This window comes from Schistocerca gregaria, chromosome 1 (assembly GCF_023897955.1).
Source record: "Schistocerca gregaria isolate iqSchGreg1 chromosome 1, iqSchGreg1.2, whole genome shotgun sequence".
Lineage (NCBI taxonomy): Eukaryota > Metazoa > Arthropoda > Insecta > Orthoptera > Acrididae > Schistocerca > Schistocerca gregaria.
In genome coordinates, this window is record NC_064920.1 from 322885312 (window position 1) to 322905779 (window position 20468).

Genomic DNA, 20468 nt, shown 5'->3' on the forward strand with positions numbered 1-20468 from the left:
GATAACAGAGCCAAACAGTACAGCAGGGTTAAAGGTTATAGCCTATTTTCTCCCACTCTAGAAAGCATTGGGGGTGTTCAAAATGAGGCAATGTTTTTTTTTTTTTTACCATCATCATACAAAATAGTAATTTTAAGATGCTGAAAACAGTACAGTTTAAAATTGTATGGTTGGTGGTGACTTAACTATTCTAAATGATATGTAGTTATAAGGTAAATGAAAAGGTACTGTTGAGATAAACTGATATTTATCAGAAGAAAAGAAGTTAAAGTAGACACTAGATGCCTTTTACAGTGACGTTTTTCTGTGCCCCTGATCATAACAAAGCACTTAGAAACTTCTACTGCATGACCAAAGAACAAATTTAAACTCCACAAGCAAATAGCCCGTTTCACACTCTTTTTTATTAGTGCCATAATAACAAACAGAATAATACAATAATAATAATAATAATAATAATAATAATAATAATAATACACAAAATTCATTTTAAGTTTTATTAAAAATAAAACAATAATACACGAAATGGAAAGCCTTCAGTGTGATGGGTATTAAATACCATGATACACAACACATGAAGTGTTTTCTGGAAGTACACTCATACCATCTCCATTGTCATAAGGAGAAATACTATTTGCTGAAATTTATGTTCATGGAGCCTCAATGTGAAGTATTCAAAGCCTCTTTCACATCAATAAATTGTTCACTACATTTATGATTTAAATAATTTTTTGTGCCACTTCAAGTGTGTGTTGTTTGGCATCATGGAAGGAGAAATACTGAATGCGAGTGTTATCATCCTATTTACCCTCTTGCTTTGCCGTGTTTTCAAGTCGTCAGCAAAGATTTTAAACTTCATTGGTAGCCATGTGACTTGTGATGCCCAGGCAGTGAGAGATAAATTGCTATTTTTCATCATTCCCTTCGAAGTTCTTCAAATGTACACCATGCTCTCCATTATTTACTTTGAGAGAATACTATAATTACCAGAAACATTTTTTTAATACATGGCATGATGACAAATGTTATCAGGCTAACTTCCCCATTCAAACAGAGGAGTTTTCATTAATTTTATGGGAGTATAACAAATCATCTTCCATCGCTTTTGACTCTCGTGTTCTGCAACAGAAGAAAAGTGAGAATAGACATACAAAAACAAACACGCACAACCGCGTGTGCATGCACGCACGCACACAAACACACACAAACACACTTGTCCATTTAAAACTCTCATTTTGAGCTACAAAAAACAGCTTACAGGAGCTATCTCAATAATTCTACATTTTGTTGTGGTCTTCAGTCCTTAGACTGGTTTGATGCAGCTCTCCATGCTACTCTATCCTGTGCAAGCTGCTTCATCTCCCAGTACCTACTGCAACCTACATCCTTCTGGATCTGCTTGGTGTATTCATCTATTGCTCTCCCTCTATGATTTTTACCCTCCATGCTGCCCTCCAATGCTAAATTGGTGATCCCTTGACGCCTCAGAACATGTCCTACCAATCGATCACTTCTATTAGTCAAGTTGTGCCACAAACTTCTCTCCAATCCTGTTCAATACTTCCTCATTAGTTATGTGATCTACCCATCTCATCTTCAGCATCCTTCTGTAAGAACCACATTTCGAAAGCTTCTATTCTCTTCTTGTCCAAACTATTTATTGTCCATGTTTCACTTCCATACATGGCTACGCTCCATACAAATACTTTCAGAAACGACTTCCTGACACTTAAATCTATACTCGATGTTAACAAATTTCTCTTCTTCAGAAACGCTTTCCATGCCATTGCCAGTCTACATTTTATATCCTCTCTACTTCGACCATCATCAGTTATTTTGCTCCCCAAATAGCAAAACTCCTTAATTACTTTAAGTGTCTCATTTCCTAATCTAATACCCTCAGCATCTCCCGACTTAATTCGACTACATTATATTATCCTCATTTTGCTTTTGCTGATGTTCATCTTATATCCTCCTTTCAAGACACTGCCCATTACGTTCAACTGCTCTTTCAAAGTTTTTCTTTCTTCTCCATGGATTTTGATACCTACTCCGAATTTTTCTTTTGTTTCCTTCACTGCTTGCTCAATATACAGATTGAATAACATCGGGGAGAGGCTACAACCCTGTCTCACTCCCTTCCCAACCACTGCTTCCCTTCCATGCCCCTCAACTCTTATAACTGCCATCTGGTTTCTGCACAAATTTTAAATAGCCTTTCGTTCCCTGTATTTTACCCCTGCTACTTTCAGAATCTGAAAGAGAGTATTCCAGTCAACATTGTCAAAAGCTTTCTCTAAGTCTACAAATGCTAGAAACGTAGTTTTCCCTTTCCTTAATCTAGCTTCCAAGATAAGTCGTAGGGGCAGTATTGCCTCATGTGTTCCAATATTTTTACAGAATCCAAACTGATCTTCTCCGAGGTTGGCTTCTACTAGTTTTTCCATTTATCTTTAAAGAATTCGCGTTATTATTTTGCAGCTGTGACTTATTAAACTGGTAGTTCGGTAATTTTCACATCTGCCAACACCTGCTTTATTTGGGATTGGAATAATTATATCCTTCTTGAAGTCTGAGGGTATTTTGCCTGTCTCATACATCCTGCTCACCAGATGGTGGAGTTTTGTCAGGACTGGCTCTCCCAAGGCTGTCAGTAGTTCTAATGGAATGTTATCTACTCCCGGGCCTTGTTTCAATGCAGGTCTTTCAGTGCTCTGTCAAACTTCATGCAGTATCGTATCTCCCATTTCATCTTCATCTACATCCTCTTCCATTTCCATAATATTGTCCTCAAATACATCGCCCTTGTATAGACCATATATATACTCCTTCCACCTTTCTGCTTTCCCTTCTTTGCTTAGAACTGGGTTTCCATCTGAGCTTTTGATATTCATAGAAGTGGTTCTCTTTTCTCCAAAGGTCTCTTTAATTTTCCTGTAGGCAGTATCTATCTTACTCCTAGTGAGATAAGCCTCTACATAGGATATCTAAAACCTGTACCCTTATTTATTGATGTGCAGAGCTGTATGGTCTTGTTTGTCAATAATATTTCTGTGTGAGATGAATGCAACATGATCCCATGCTTCTAATATAGTTGTGCACTAGAACTGCACATAAATTTTGTATGTATGTAATTTTAGTCGTATCTCCCAAGCAAACTTTTTATAGTTTGATTAATTTGAGCTTATTATTGGGTAAAGCATGATGGATAAAGTATGAACTCCAGGCAAGCCGCTTTTTTCCTAGTTCATTTTTAGTGACTTAACTTTACTGCTGGGATATGCTATCTCAATTCTACAGGACCTATGGAATACAGTGAGCTGATAGATACTTAGATTAGATATTTCTGGTGTTTGCCAGTAATATACCACTCAAGTTCTGTGACAGAATTATTTATAATAATTTACGAATGAATAACCTACATTATGTGGACACAAGAAAGTCACATTTCACGATTCTGTGACATAGGAATAATGGCACTGGTCTATGCTTGAATGACATGCGACATACAGGCTACGGAGCTGTCATTTCATATGGATTGTAACATGTATATTACTGAAACAACAAAATAGTTTCTACATGCGGAGAAACCATCAGCAGGGCCACTCCTTGCCAACTAGTCTTATTTCAAGAAAGTTCCCTCACGATCATCACAGATTTTGATGAAATTTTGTGTGAACATTCACACATTCCAATAAGCATTGGTAAAGCATTATTTCTGAGAAGGTAATGCTTACAGAGATATAGCCATTTGCTTGTCCCTGTAGTGCAACTTTCAATAATACACCACTGAGATGAGAGAGAAACTAGGTCATATTGTACAACTACTTTTGGTCTTTTAAGTGAAATAATTTTAAAAAGATTTACTGAGCAATTTTCATACAGATAATTTGAAGCAAAGTTGATAGAAAATATAGCTGTTTGAGAGAATGTACAGTTTGCCTTTGTATATCTGTATCAGTAATTGCAAGATAACAAAATTTTTCATTTATTAAGTTACGAACGAAAGGTCATAAATCACAAATTGAGGACAAAGTTGATGATTTTTGTAAAAATAGCAAAAATGGGTAATCTCAGCTCACTTTTCCAAAAAAGTATTTTCTTCAAACTCTTTTAAACTAGCTTTCGTCAGACAGAACATGTTCTAAAGCACTCAGAAAACTGGATTTGGCTTTGTAATGCAAACATATAAGGTCTTCTAGATCAATGACAAGATGGAGGTGCAAGAAGTCCGAATGAATGGAAATAAAGCTTCAGCATGTTTTTTTAAAAAACTTTTTATTCAAAAACCACCAAAGCATTCAGCTCTGCAAGTTTTTTCTTTTTTAAATGAAATGGTATGAAGAATCCAATGAAAGGAGTATTGTTCTCTTTTTTGTGCCTACTAATTTGAGTTAATCTCACTTGTAAACTGTAATTTTTTGGGTTCTGTCCGATCAAACATTGTCCTCAAACAAGCAGCACTGCATGTTGAATCATGCCTTGCATGACAAAAATGTTCATAGTGAATATTCAATAGTATTTAATTTTCTAAGACACAGGGTATCTTGTGATTTTTGGTTGTGTTCGCTAAGGGTTAAAAGTAAATCTGTAACTATTTAACACCCAATTTCACATGGAAAATATCTGTAGGCACACATTTTGCAGAAAACATAACACTTACTCTGATAACTGGCTATACTTCTTTTTGTTTCGATCTTGTGGAGTCTTGTCCACACTATTTGCATTTTGCTGTTGTGCTTGCAGCATAGTGACCGAGTTCTCTTGGATGAGTGTAGGAGTGTAGCTCTTTTGTGCTTCAGAAGATCACGCAAGATTTATAATCCATTCCATATTTGCAATAATATCAGTTTTTATTATTTTCTGCATAGCAAATAAATTTTTGTTAGGTGTTTTATTCCAGTGTTATACAATGTGTAGAACTTCATTTAGTTGCAGTTTCCTGCAATTTGGGCACACAGTGTTTTGCAATTAATACTTTTGTGATTTAATGAAAGGAGCAGCTTGCCTTCCTGCTCAAATGGCCAATGACCAGGAACATCTAAGTGTTTTGTAATTTTCTATACAAAAAAAGATGGGTTGAAAATTTTTACAGATTTTAGTGACTGCAAACAAGAACTACTAGCCTGGCAGTCACTTTGAAGCAAAGCTGGGCAATACACCCCAAATTTGCTTGCACTATGAAGCTCTTTTGCTGACTCAATATGAGAGTTGATTAAAAAAATGCTGTAATTCGTTGGAAAATGGAATCATAAAATAAAGACATGAATTCAGTCAGATGATGCTGAAACAGCTTGTGCTCTGAAGAAGAAGAAAAAGAAGAAGAAGAAGAAGAAGCTCGTTCATAACAATGCCAGTTCAGAAAATTCATGCACCTTGCAAGACCACATTAATTAAATACATGGAGTCACATTTATCACCCTCATCATTGCAGTGTATAATCAATTTGGGGAGAGAGGGGTGGGGGGGGTAGATAGTGGGGGGGGCAGATAGTGGGGGGGCAGATAGTGGGGGGGGCAGATAGTGGGGGGGGGCAGATAGTGGGGGGGGCAGATAGTGGGGGGGGCAGATAGTGGGGGGGGCAGATAGTGGGGGGGGCAGATAGTGGGGGGGCAGATAGTGGGGGGCAGATAGTGGGGGGCAGATAGTGGGGGGCAGATAGTGGGGGGCAGATAGTGGGGGGGCAGATAGTGGGGGGGCAGATAGTGGGGGGGCAGATAGTGGGGGGGGAGATAGTGGGGGGGGAGATAGTGGGGGGGGAGATAGTGGGGGGGGAGATAGTGGGGGGGGAGATAGTGGGGGGGGAGATAGTTGGGGGGGGAGATAGTGGGGGGGGAGATAGTGGGGGGGGAGATAGTGGGGGGGGGAGATAGTGGGGGGGGGAGATAGTGGGGGGGGGGAGATAGTGGGGGGGGGGAGATAGTGGGGGGGGGAGATAGTGGGGGGGGGAGATAGTGGGGGGGAGATAGTGGGGGGGGGGAGATAGTGGGGGGGAGATAGTGGGGGGGGGGGAGATAGGGGGGGGGGAGATAGGGGGGGGGAGATAGGGGGGGGAGATAGGGGGGGGAGATAGGGGGGGGGAGATAGGGGGGGGAGATAGGGGGGGGGAGATAGGGGGGGGAGATAGGGGGGGGAGATAGGGGGGGGAGATAGGGGGGGAGATAGGGGGGGAGATAGGGGGGGAGATTGGGGGGGGAGATTGGGGGGGGAGGATTGGGGGGGAGGATTGGGGGGGATTGGGGGGGAGATAGGGGGGGAGATAGGGGGGAGATAGGGGGGGAGATAGGGGGGGAGATAGGGGGGGAGATAGGGGGGAGATAGGGGGGAGATAGGGGGGGAGATAGGGGGGAGATAGGGGGGGAGATAGGGGGGGAGATAGGGGGGGAGATAGGGGGGGAGATAGGGGGGGGGAGATAGGGGGGGGGAGATAGGGGGGGAGATAGGGGGGAGATAGGGGGGGAGATAGGGGCGGGAGAGGGGAGATAGGGGCGGGAGAGGGGAGATAGGGGCGGGAGAGGGGAGATAGGGGCGGGAGAGGGGAGATAGGGGCGGGAGAGGGGGGATAGGGGCGGGAGAGGGGGGATAGGGGCGGGAGAGGGGAGATAGGGGCGAGAGGGGAGATAGGGGCGAGAGGGGGGAGAGGGGGGAGAGGGGGGAGAGGGGGGAGAGGGGGGAGAGGGGGGAGAGGGGGGAGAGGGGGGAGAGGGGGGAGAGGGGGGAGAGGGGGGCTTTTGAAAAAAAAATTACTTACTAAAATATGACTGCAACTTACATTATACTTTCGCATTCAACAATGTTTGCCTATAATACTTTTGACGGAAGGTGAATACAATTAATGTTCAAATGCCAAAAGATTTTTATATGATATAATTGCAATTTAACTAGTTTCAGATTTTTTACTTTACTTGTACTGTGAAACCTTGCTTCTTGCTGAAGTTCATGACTCTAGGTCAATGAGAGTAGCCTATAGTTTATATCGACTGAATGTGAGAGTACCAAAATATGTGATATAAATGAATGAATCTTTTGAGTGCATTGACTTACAAGCTTAAATTATTTACATCGCCAACGTACAATATGTGACATAAATTTGAACTTGATACCTCAAACTGTTCCAAAGAAAAATGGGTCTTGAAAGATGGACAGAAAGAGGGATGAAATTTTTTTCATGTGATATAATTACAAAAGAAAAATTTTTGGATTTTTTCCTTTACTTGCACTGTGAAACCCTGCTTTTGCCAAATTTCATGATCCTAGATCGACGCGAAACACCCTATAGGTTTTGATGAATGCGTTTCTTAGTGTAAAAATATGTGACATAAATGACCATATCATTTGATTTCATTTACTTAGCTCACAACTGTTATGCCGCCAAGGGACAATAGGCCTTAGTGTGTGATGTAAATCTGAACTAAACACACCCAACTGTTCACAAGAAAAAAGCTCTTAGCAGGCAGACAGATGGGTAAAAAAAATGACAAAATATATTATAATTACAAATTACCAATTTTTTGGGTTTTACCCTTTACTTTTACAGTAAACCCTAGCTACTTGCCAAATTTAATGATTCTAAGTCAACGGGAAGCAACCTATAGTTGCTGAAGAGTGGATTTTTTAGTATCAAAATATGTGACAAACGTCTGTATCTTTTGATTGAAGTTATTTTAAAGCATAAAATTTTTAAACCTCCAAGGGGCCATAGACCTTAATATAGCACATAAATTTGAACACACATCTACCTGAGAGGAAGGTTTCGTAGGAGTGAGCGAGCGAGTCAGTCAGTCAAATGAAAAACAAAGGGATCTGATAAAAGAGTTCTGTTTTTACAGACTGAGGCACAGAACCCTAAAAAATAGTAAAGCATGCTCAAAAGATTAAGTAGGGAAAGGCATTCTAGCACCCACTGAAAATCAACTTCCAGACAATTATCAGCAGAAGACAGTAGATTGTAAATTGTTTTTGAAGATTATGAATTTAGCAGATCACTCCTTGGAAAAAGGGCACAAGACATTTAGACTTACAAGCACAAAGACGTACATGCAAAAAAGTTTGCTGCTGTGCAATCTACAGGAAATGTATGTGTGCTACTAGAAATGAAATGGGTCAAAAAATTTTGCGACCTTACCAAAATAGATAGTAACAGTTAGATTAGCTGGAATGCATGCAGTTTATGATAGTGTAGTTCACCAGAATGCTAAGCTTATAGTTAATAGAGCAGAAATAAGTGAATATTATAACAATTTTCTCAACAAGGCAATTTGCTGTTAGGAAAGTAAAGTATGCATGCTGTATAGCTGTCAAATGTGTCCTTGATCAGAAGCAGTATCATCTGAAGTTGCCAGCTATTTCATGGATTGTGATCCATATGATGTTATTGTGTAAAAGCAATGGATCCATTACAAAGATGCAGTTTACAAACAAAGCTAATGGTAATGGATGGAGTTAGTGAAGAAGTAGTAACAAAATGTTGGTGTTTGTCATGCTATCAGTACATCACCAAACGTCAAAGTTTGCATCTTGAAGCCTTTAAATGTAATCTACAGGATGACAAGCTTATTATCCTTTTTTTGTGACAATGCAGTATAGTTTTTCTTGTGATATGCAACATCAAATTTATGAAACCTCTAAAAAATTAAAGTCACTTGGAGGCGTTGAATAAAAATAAGCTTAGGAGCCTACAAGAGATCTCTTCTAGCTCTGGCCTGGGACACTTAAGGAAATGTATCATCAGTCATGGGACCCTGTGGAAACAAACCCTTATGAGGCTAGGATTCTGTGGCAAAGAAACTCACCCATGGCTGCTGTTGCACAGCTACCGAACCTGGCCTTCTTGTGGGGATGCTGATTTCCCCACTTTAAAACAAACAGCGGTTAAGCAACCGTGGTCCATAGCAAAACATTTATACAATTTTTCATCAGTACACTTACATTCCACATAAACTGCAAACACAAAATATGCTGTACTTTAAACCAGAATTAAAGTAGTGTATCAATAAAGTCTGTGATGAAAGCTCGTGACCAAGCTATAGGCCTGAGTGCACATGGACTGCAGCCTTTCTTCGCCATGCCACTGGGAGCGAGAGGGTGGTGGGCCTGTTGGCCCTGCCATCTTTCACCCCCAGAAAAGATGTCCGGTGCTTGTCCGACAGCAGGTAGAGTGAAGTTGGCCCCATTCCGGAAGGACTGGAATGAGGACAAATCCACTTGCCTATTCATGCCTGAACCAAGGACCTCCAAGTTTGGAGTCTAGTGCTCTACCCACTTAAGCACCATGGCTCCAAGTACATTAGTAGCACTACAAGCACCATATGCATTCAAAATCCACATTAACATGAGTCACTTAAAGAAAGAAAAGGGGGGAGGGGGCACAGACATACTGCTATGAACTTCACCAAAATTTACACATTGTGGTAATGGTGTAAAACTGAAGGCAGTTTACAGGATTTGTGTTGTAGCTGTTCTGCAACAGTTTTACAACAATGATCTCTAGTGCCTTGTTAATGCAAATTTAAATTTTGAACCTTAAAACTAGTTTAATTCTGTAGATATTACAACAGAAAAACTGGATGAAATGTCTCATAATGAGTGATGACATAATACAGCTCTTTCCCCTTTTCTTTGTAGTTTTTCAAGTTGTTCTGACTCGAGCTCATATTGTCTTCATTAGTAATTTTGATATTACCTTCTCTAGGGTATACTCAACAATTGTAAAATATAATATAAAGGAGGTCAGATTTAATTTGAGTGCCAGCAGAATATGGTCACATTTTCGTTTTGCCCCCAGTTTGTCACTCATTTTTAGTGCCTCATATGCTTACATTGCAAAATGAAACCTGCTGTTTTAGGTTGTTTGGTACATGGTTTTGCTAATAAAAATAATGTAAAAGAGTTTGTAGAAAATACTTTTAGTAGAAGTGGGCATCAAATACCTGATTTTGCCATGTTTGCAAAAATCATTAACTTTGCCCTCAATATGTCAACAACGGGGAGCAGTAGCAGAACACAATTTACTTTGTAGACCCTCTGTTGGTAAACAAGAAGTTTCAGTTTGCTTCTGCAGTTACTACAGGAGATTTAATTTTGTATTTTTGCCAAGCGGCTATTTTGATGGCCAACTATCAAATACAGTTTCACTTTATGCAAGAATCAATTTTCCTGCTATTTTACCACCACAGCAGCTTTTTTTATTTTTTTTTACACACTTAATTATTTTGCCACATACAGAAAAAAGGTTATAACAAACAACTGATGTTTTACCAAGAATGGGAGGATGCACATCATACATAAGTATCATTAACTTGATTTGTGACAATATTCTGGCAAAATTATACAATTTAGGCAATGAAAAAAGTAAACATAACAATTCAGGATCAGTTTTCCTTACCATCATTTTGCAATATTTCTCAGTTTCTTTACAAATTGCCATATATCATCAGCTAATAATTGTGGCTCCTCAAAAGCGAGAAAATGTCCTCCAGCTTTCATGTGAGAAAAATGGATCAAGTTGACGTACTTGTCACGAAGTAGTGATTCAGACAAATACATAAGTTCATTGGGAGCATTTGTGCATCCACTGGGGACAGCTGTTGGTATGCTGAAAACAGAAGACAAATGGCCATAAATGTTTTTTTTTTCTTCAAGTGTAATAAACACAAAACAAATTCTGAGGCATACAGTTTTCAGGCTATGTATATATTTTATTCCTAGCTTTCAGACCATTGATAGATACAGGCAGGTAAATCAAGAATCTTGGTTCAGAGGGACCATATCACAGCAGGTGGGTCACAGTCAATCTGTGGTACGAGTTATCTACCCCTGCTTTTCAACATTCTTGAATCAACCACTATTTTGTTCCCAAAGAAGGAACATAGAATTTCCTAAAGCTAGGGGTAATATTTCCTACTTTTGGATGTGTCTCTTGACAATATCTGAAACTTCACTTCCTGAGGTAAATTTCATTTGCTGAAGGTTCATTTCGTTTCCTGAAAGTAAAAACTAGTCAGCCATTAAGCTTCCTCGTAATTAAAAAATCAACACAAAAAGGTACTGTGAACCAAACTAACGAACTTTTCAGTTAATATTAATGTCATGCAAAGATGTAATTTCAAGTAGTGTCCTACTAGATCTCTGCTGCGACAAATATTGAAGAGTTCTTGAATGAATAGCTCTTGCATTAGGTCAGAAAAAATTACAAAAACGTGGAAAACAAAAATCGGTATTGTCTCAATAATCTGAGGCCATCTACAACTGAATAGAAGCACTCTTATTGCATTGCATCATTTACTGAGACAAAATGTGTACAGTCACACAACAACTAGATCAAAGAATGCACTTTAGTCCAGTGTGGCCACTGGAGTGTTTAACATACAATATGCATTGATATCAAGTGGGACAAGATTACACTTAAGACACACAGATGAAAACGACTTACAGCACACTACTGGTGAATTTAGTCCTACAAGAGTAAGGAAACAGGCAAGAATAAAATGAAACATTATGGCTGCTAGTGATTCAATTAAAACACCACTTGGAATTATGTATAATTCTGCAAGCACTTCAAATAACACAATTAATACAGTTGTACATTTGCTGTTGCAACTATTTCACAGTGGATTAACAATCTCTCAAATTATGGCAGACATCTTCCTACCCACGATTCACTTGTTTGCCTTGTTAACTCTCACCCGTCAGAGGTGGTGCTATATTCAAAATGGTGCACTGTTATTTGCAAGGAACAAAGTTCACATTTCATCAATAAATCCACAATTTTCACACCAAAAGAAGATACACTACATGTTGAAAAAACAATGAAAGTACAATATTTACAAGCAACAAAGTTATCACTTGTGTGTCTCATATGTTACTGAATAGTTTGAATTCCCTGAAAGGCACATACAAATTACATTTGGTGCACTGTGTTCTTGTACTTTGTGTACAACCTGTTTTTAGAATGAGATTTTCACTCTGCAGCAGAGAGTGCGCTGATATCAAGCATCCTGACAGATTAAAACTGTGTGCCAGACCAAGACTCGAACTTGGGAGCTTTGCCTTTGGCAGGCAAGTGCTCTACCCACGCATAACTCACGACCTATCCTCACAGCTTTACTTCTGCCAGTACCTTGTACTATCTTCCAAACTTCACTGAAGCTGTACTGCAAAACTTGCACAACTAGCACTCCGGCACATAGTTTTAATCTCCCAGGAAGTTTCATATCAGCACACACACTGCTACGGAGTGAAAATCTCATTCTGAAAACATCACCCAGGCAGTGGCAAAGCCATGTCTCTGCAAATCCTTTCTTCCAGGAGTGTTAGTTCTGCAAGTTTCGCAGGAGAGCTTCTGTGAAGTTTGGAAGGTAGGAGATGAGATACCGGCGGAAGTAAAGCCGTGAGGGTGGGTCATGAGCCGTGCTTGGGTAGCTCAGATGGTAGAGCACTTGCCCACAAAAGGCAAAGCTCCCAAGTTCGAATTTCGGTCTGGCACATAGTTTTAATCTGCTTGGAAATTTTGATTTGTTTTTCTACAGCGTCTTGCAAACACCAAATGATCAGCTTTGGGCCAGTGTGAGTGTTGATCAAGATTTCTGTCTAAATGAGGTGGAGCAGCAGGTCTGTACTTTATGTCACAGTCTGCCAAAGCACAAAGTTAAAGCGATGTCAGGGGACTGCTGTATTTATTTTGAGTTTGCTTATTTTCGAAAAATATTTTAAATTACCTGTCTAATTCTAATGCCATTTGAGCTTTGGTGAAAGTTTCACTATATAATCTTGCTGAGGTTGTGATTGATCCTGTTACCCAATAAATCATTATGTTATCCAGTAATTTTGTAAGAGAGAACTTCTTGGTGAGACCGCCATCTGACGACGATTTCCATGCTGGGTTAGTCCATGTTGAAAACTTTTCCAATATATATGCTGCTAAACCAGCTGGAGAATCCCTCAGAGCAACTCCTGAAATTGTAGAAATATTTTTCAGGAAAAATTCAACAACAAGTGTATTTTCTATCATCGCACATAACACAGCAGAATTTTTCCTAATCAAACAATATAACTATCCAAAATATCAACAGCTTTCTAAAAATGTTTCACATATTTATCATTATTATAATTGATTTTGACCCCACTGGAAGTTAGAAAAACTCAGTAGCTCTCTATACAGCAGTCGGAGAGTAGTGAAGAAATAAAAATACTCACAGTGAAAAAATAACTGTGCACATCCTGCTAGTTGGCCATTGGGCACTGAGTTAATAAGCCAACCCATACAAAGGACTGGTAATGGAACATCAAGAACATGCCTTCGATAAAAACGGAAATATGGAATATCAAAAACAACCTATGAGAATCCTGTGAGAAGAATTAAACGGATGTGAAACACATCTAGTTAGCTCTGCAAGGGAAAATATAGCTACAAATGGGAAACTTAGATACAGACAAACACACTGTGTACTACTGTGGACTGGAAGATGGAAATTTCTGAAAGGGAGTAGGTTATATGGTCAGTAAAAGAACAGCTGGGACACTAACTGATTTTCAACCAATTAATGGCAGAATAGCTGTTAATCTCATAACAGATAGGTTCACAAATATAACAACAGTCACACCATGTACCCAACAGTGGTAGCCAAAGATTAGAAGAAAGACAGTTTCTATGCAGTACTTGAAGAGGTAATTAGTAAGAAAGCAGGAGTCTCAGTCCAGCACACAGTTTTAATCTACCAGGAGGTTTCATATCAGCACACACTCTGATGCACATGGAAAATTTCATTCTTGAAAGATTACAAATCTTGTAAAAGTTACATTGGAAGGCTCAAAAGGGATTGTGAAAATGGAAGGAGCATATTCCACAGCTTTTGACATAAAATAGGAGTTAGACAAGAAGATGGACTATCACCACTTTTGTTTCACAGGAAGCAATGGTCGCTCTGAGAACAGCATAAGAGGGAATTAGCATTAATCACTGAAAATCTAGATGACCTAAAAATACTGGTAAGAAAGATATTTAAAAAAGCAAGGAAAACTGGATTAGAGATAAGTGACAAGAAAACAAAATTTATGAAAGTAGAAAGAAATTACAAGACAAAAAGGCTGGAGACCCTGTAGATTGATAACTATGTATTTGAAGCAACAGATGTATGTGTGTGTGTGTGTGTGTGTGTGTGTGTGTGTGTGTGTGTGTGTGTGTGTGTGTGTGTGGAGGGGGGGGGGGGGGGGGGCGGATGCACGTGACTTTCAATTTTGGAAATAGCAAATGGAAATTCTCTTTCATGCTGAGAAGACTTAGACAGAAGTAAAGTAAGGTTGGTTGGAGGCACAGAGTTAGTGAGATGAGCTTAGTGCAAAAGCAATGCTTTTTATCTACTCTGATAAGAAATTTGGCCAGCTGTGAACTATCTTGTGTGACAAAAATAGTATACGGAATAAGCTTAATGTAATACAGGAACAGCTAGCTGCGATACATAAAGCTGCAGCAGTTATTATACGATGTCACACTATGGTACTATTGCACAACACATTAGTAAAGTTGAAGCATTAGTACAGTCTATTGCAGATGTTTGTTGTAATGTAAAAGAACAAGATTTGCCAAATAAAAAGTATGACATGCATGATTATTGTATGTCACAATACACATGTAATTTCATTTTTCATAAACAATCTTTCAATTCTTATGTTGCTTCATAGTATTACATTGGTGCTATTCAATTATATTGTTTTGTGTTATTTTTCTTTTATTTATATTCAATACCCTATAAATGAAATACCTGGCCACATGAATTAATAATAGGGACATGAAAGAACTGTTAATTTTGCATGATTCATGTAATTTTTACAAAAAGACATTACTTTTGAAAAGTTACAATTATTGGAAAAATGTTAAACCTGATTATTAGCTGTAAATTATGTGGGGGCAATGTTAAAGACTAAAGTAAGTGAGAAAGATACTTTCAGAGAAACTAAATAATTGATTGACAAAACATTATATAAATGATCATGCCGATGACTGCAAAAAGGGAAATCCTTATATAAAATCATCACTGCAATTATGACACCTTACAATATCAAGTAAATTTTAATGTCACTCTTGCATCGAAATAATTTTGAAATTTTAATTATATCACAAGATCAGCAAAGCAATAAACATGACCAATTGTTACAAGATCATATGAGTGATCATGTCTGTGACTGCACAGGCAGCAGTCAGTTTTTTTATGCGTTTGTTGCAAGGAGAAGTGGGAAGTGAAGAATCAATAAAAAGATCAATATTGTAAAATTTGGTTGTGACACATTTATTTCTAATCATGTAATGACGCCATGCCATGGCCTCTGGACAGCGTCTTTGACTAGTAATCAAAATGCGATGGGCCCCGGGTTTGAATCCAGCCACTGCTTAAATTTTGAGTAAAAATCATCAGCAAAGGCAGCCAAAGACTACTGACAGAAGAAGTCACACTCCCTCAGAGAGGGGTGGGTGAAAAGATAGATTCAGGGCAATCCCTTGCCCTTGGGATGAGAAACTGCCCCAAAAACACAGAAGAATCAGTAATGATCGACAACATGAGGATGCAGAACCATGGCATAAATACACACGATGTGTACTCACAGGGCATGTGGTCTGTAACTGAAAAGTGTCATAACAATCAGTCTATTGGCAAAAGATTCTGGATTATTCCCTAATTCAGATGTCTGGGAGGAGTCTACCAAGGGGGAGATGACCATGAGAAAAAGATGGTATAATCAATGAAAGGATACCATTCTATGAGATGGAGCATGTCAAAAGTTTGAATATAGTAGAAGAGATAAAAAGTATCAAAAAAAAAAAAAATGCAGAAGCTCAACTAGATATAGTGGGGGCCAATGAAGTGAAACGGAAAGAAAATAAGAATTTCTGGTCAGATGAATACAGGGTAATACCAAGAACTGCAGAAAATAGTATAATCGGAGTAGGAGTTGTTATGAATAGGAAAATAAGATAGGGAATGAACTACTGTAAACAGTTCAGTGATAGAGTTCTTCTTGTCAGATTTGACAAAAGCAAACACTGCCAATGATACTTCAGGACATATGCCAATGTTGAAAGCACAAGATGGAGAAGCAGAGAAAGTATATGAGTATACTGAATGTGTACTTTAGTAGGTAAGGGGAGATGAAACTATCAACCATGGGAGACTGGAATGTGATCGTAGGGGAAGGAATAGAATGAAGGGTCAAGCAAGAATGTCGGATGGGCAATAGGAATAAAAGAGGAGAAAGACCGAGTTCTGTAATAAATTTTAGATGATAATAGCTGATACTCTGGTCAACACTCACAAGAGGAGGAGGTATGCTTGGAAAAGAACTAGAGACATGGGAACATTTCAAATGGATTACATTACAGTGAGATGGAGATTAAAAAACCAGATACTGGATTGTAAGGCACACACAGGAACCAATATACTCTCAGATCGCTATATAGTAATGATGAAGAGCAGACTGGAGTTTAAGATAATTGTGTGGAAGAATTACTGTGGAAAGTAGTGAGATACCGAAGTACTGAGGAATGATGAGGTGCATTTGAAGTTCACTATGGATGTGGATACTGTGATAAGGAATACCACAGTGGGCAGTTAGGTTGAAGAAGAGTGAATATCTCTATAGTTAGTCACAAATAAATAAAAGGAAAGTAATCCCTGGGTACCAGAAGGAATACTTCAACTGAGTGACAAAAGGAGCAAGTACAAAAAATGTTTGGTGAAAGGCAGGAATATAGAAATAGAAATCGAAATCACTCAGGAATGAAACAAATAGGAACTATCGGGTAGCCAAGGTGACATGGCTGCAGGAGAAATGTGAAGAAACTGAAAAAGAAATGATCATCAGATGGACTGACTCTGCACGACAAAAAGTGAAAACAATCTTAGGTCAATTAAAAGCAAGGGTGTTAACATTAAGAATGCATCTATAGTGTGATTTAAAGTAGTTGTCACTTGACAGACAACGGGCTGCAGGGCTCCCGCCACCAATAAACCAATGGCAGCCGGTGCTGTCGGCTGCCACTGCGTTGCCACTTCGCTCTGCTGAGCTGACTAAGGCATTGTGCCAGCCAGTCCTCAGCGAGCCGTTGTAGACGTGCGGGTGAGAGATTTGAGTGACTAGTAGCTTCGCGTGTTTACGAAGTCTGATGAAAGCAGTCGCAAGAGAGGGAGGCCAAGGCTGCACACTCCTCGGAAAGCTCCAAAAAGTGGCGGACATGGCGTCGTTATACGCAGTCAGGCGCGTGAATACGTGTGTTCCTTAAGGGAGTATTCTGAGAGAGAGAGAGGGATGCAGGAGGGCCTCTCGTTCCTTTGGTTAAGGTGGTGGAGCAAACCGCAGCTGCTCTGCAAGTTAGCGAGTGATCAGTAATAAGAATCTGCAAGGAGAAATTCACGAAAGAAGGCTCAAGTGAATCATCTAAATTGGATACACCTGGGGAAAAGAAGCGACTAGAGAAGAGGGTCACAAAACTTTACTCTTTTCAGGAAGATGCCATTCATCGTCAAATATACGCATTTTATTTGAGGAAGGAGTATCCAACACTCAAAAAACTACATGCTACCCTCACAGTGGCTGACCTGTTTCAGGGTAGTAAATCGTCTTTATTACGAGTTGTGAAAATGTTAGGATTCCGCTATAAAACCATCTCTGGCAGAAAGTTACTAATGGAATGTGAAGATATTGCAGCCTGGCGATGTCGCTTTCTTAGAGAATTAGTGGGGACAAATTTTGATGATATCTTTTAGCATGATGAAACGTGGGTGAATGAAGGACACAGTTAAAAAAAAAAAAAGGCTGGACAGACGGCACCATCAGCGGAAGTATGGTAGCTCTGATCGGCAGAGGAAAAAGGATAATTGTAGCACATGCCTGAAATTCAAAAGGTTTCATTCCAAATTGTCTGCTGCTATTCAGTTCAAATAAGACTTCCGATTACCATGAAGATATGAACCACAATGCTTTTGAGAAATGGTTTGAAGACTGTGTGCTCCAGAACTTAACAAAAAACCTCTATCATTGTTATGGATAATGCTCCTTATCATTCATTAATACAAGACACGGCACCCACAAAGGCAACGAGGAAAAACGACATTGTTACCTGGTTACAGAAACATAAGGTGCAGTTCAACAGTAATTGTTCAAGGGCAGAATTATTAGAACTTGTATCGCAACACAAGCCAAAGAACCCGATTTATATTGTGGATGAAGTAACAAACAAATACGGGCATAAAGTGCTCAGATTGCCTCCTTACCATTGCCATTTCAACGCAATAGAGCTGATTTGGGCTTAGGTTAAGCGGCATATTGCTGCAGAAAATAAGAAATTCACATTAACCGAAGTGGGACACCTTTTGAAAGAGGCAGTAGAAATTGTGACCTCGGAAGACTGGCAGAAGATAGTGCATCACGTGAAAGGAGTGATACAGGACAAATGGAACAACAAAGTGTCTAAGACTTGATTATATCTGTCAATACGAGCAGCGAGACGGATAGTTCCACTGACTCTGACACTGAATTAAGTGATGTTTTCGCATTGTCTGATTAGCGTGTAGTGTACTTACTGCCATTAAATATTGTGTTTGTGAATTTATTTCAATTAATTCTTATTTTTGTTGAAAGACTAAGAAATAATGTTTGGCCAGCTCTCGTCATCTCCTTACAGTAAGTTAGACTGAATTTTAATTCTATTTCATTTTGTATATACACCAAGATGTTATTCAATGTGTGTAATAGTTTTCGAGATTTGCAATCTAAAGAAGAAAACTTTTCCGGACGCGAAAATTTCTCACACTTCAATAGTTAATGTAACAACGGCCCTAATTAAAATTAAGAAAAGATATTTGATTTGCTTATAGATACCACTGAGACCGATACTGTACGTAAATTTCAAAATATTTACATAATATTTATAGGAGATAGAGATTTTAAGCGTCATATTTGTTTTGAGTTCAGTACTGATAGGGTTGCTTAAAAATGCTGTTTTCAGAAACTTATATACAGGAAACGTGATGCACTACGAAAACTATCAAGGATTCTTTGCAGAGTGCATTATTTTGGTAATGAATGGAAAAAAAATATTTTGCTGTGACACCAATAGTTTTTCAGTAATGACGTCATAAGTTAGAAGCTGTTTGCGAAATCGAGAATTTAAATGGTTTCAAACAAATTAACATAACTCTTGTCCTAATTAAAATTAAGAATAGATATTTAACAGTTTGAGAGACATTGTAGAGATATACATCATGTGTGGGTTTGAGATTTTTTACTTACTTTTTGTAGAAGATACAAGCTTTAAAACGATTTTCTATCGCCGGGGGTAGCGATGCGCTGAGGCGGCTGCCTCCAGCCAGTGCTTGACGTGACAACACCGCAACTTCCCAGCGCAAACGTCAAGTGACAACTACTTTACATCAGACTATAGTATTGTCGACAGTGGTGGACTCCTGAGCCGGACTTGGTGGTGAAGGTGCGGGTGCATTCAGGGCATTCGTGTACTGCATCTTGTACAGGACACTCAGCAGGTTCGGTTGGCTAGGAAGGCACTGGGGTAGCTGGGTTGACACCCCCAATGAGAGGGCCAATTCCCCGTTTTCTGTATTGCTGCCCCCAACTATAAAGGGTATAATGTGAGGGGGGGCTGATAACAGACCCACCCCGCACCCACTCCAAGCCCCTGGTGTGGTCTTCCACTCAGCGAGATCAGTGGGCTCCCGTGTAGTGGGGAAGACCGCAGGTGAGGAGAGGCTAAGAGGGCTAGGCCCATGTATTGCACATCAGTCACCCTGTAACTACAACCCAAAGGAGGAGCCTCACAGCAGGAGCCTGGCCGCAGCAACATTAGGCTTCTGAAAGCAAACTCCAGCTGTAGGCGAGTCACCGCTGTTTGCGTACCTTAAGAGTGTCATTGTTACTCCCACCAAAGACATCAACTTCCACCCCCCCCCCACCCCCCCATATCTCCTCCTTGGGAACTTCAATGCACACAATCCCCAATGGAGGAGTGCCACTTTGGACAGGTAGAGGTCTACTAATTGACAAATTTATGATGGACTTTGATTTGTCTCCCCTTAATAATGGTTCCCCTACCCACTTCAGTCCCACTCATGACACCTTTACTGCTATTGATCTTACGTTCTCCTCCCCTTGACATGGGAAATCCATCTCCTCACAACGATGGAGCAGGTCAGGGACATGTGGGCAGCCTGCCTGCACATCCCCTTCGATGGTGTAGCCCTCTCAGAGTTTGTCGCCATCCGGGGGTAGCACCAGTGGGTCGCCGCACCAGTCATCTCCTCTTTGGGTACGACTTCATCAATTCCATCCGCGCCTGCATCAACGTCTTGCCTTCCAAGGCGCGACACAGTCACAGGTGCGAGGCTGACAACTGATGCCACATGGGCTGCAGGGCCTTCAAGACTGGCAATTACATCATCCAGGCCTGCGGACAAACACACGGG

General features: G+C 39.8%; 1 protein-coding gene across 6 annotated transcripts in view; it reads right to left on the reverse strand.

Annotated features, from left to right (window-relative positions):
* Positions 1 to 483: 483 nt before the first annotated feature.
* The window catches only part of LOC126343901 (juvenile hormone epoxide hydrolase 1-like), a 64336-nt gene continuing 44351 nt past the window's right edge, over positions 484 to 20468 (reverse strand). For all 6 annotated transcript variants that reach the window (XM_050001982.1, XM_050001979.1, XM_050001983.1 and 3 more), the window contains exons 5-7: positions 12717 to 12951; positions 10385 to 10594; positions 484 to 1119 (exon numbers count right to left, since the gene is read on the reverse strand). In XM_050001982.1, the coding sequence (XP_049857939.1) occupies positions 10387 to 10594; positions 12717 to 12951 (443 nt within the window). In that variant the 3' untranslated portion in view covers positions 484 to 1119; positions 10385 to 10386. The remainder of the gene's footprint in view (positions 1120 to 10384; positions 10595 to 12716; positions 12952 to 20468) is intronic.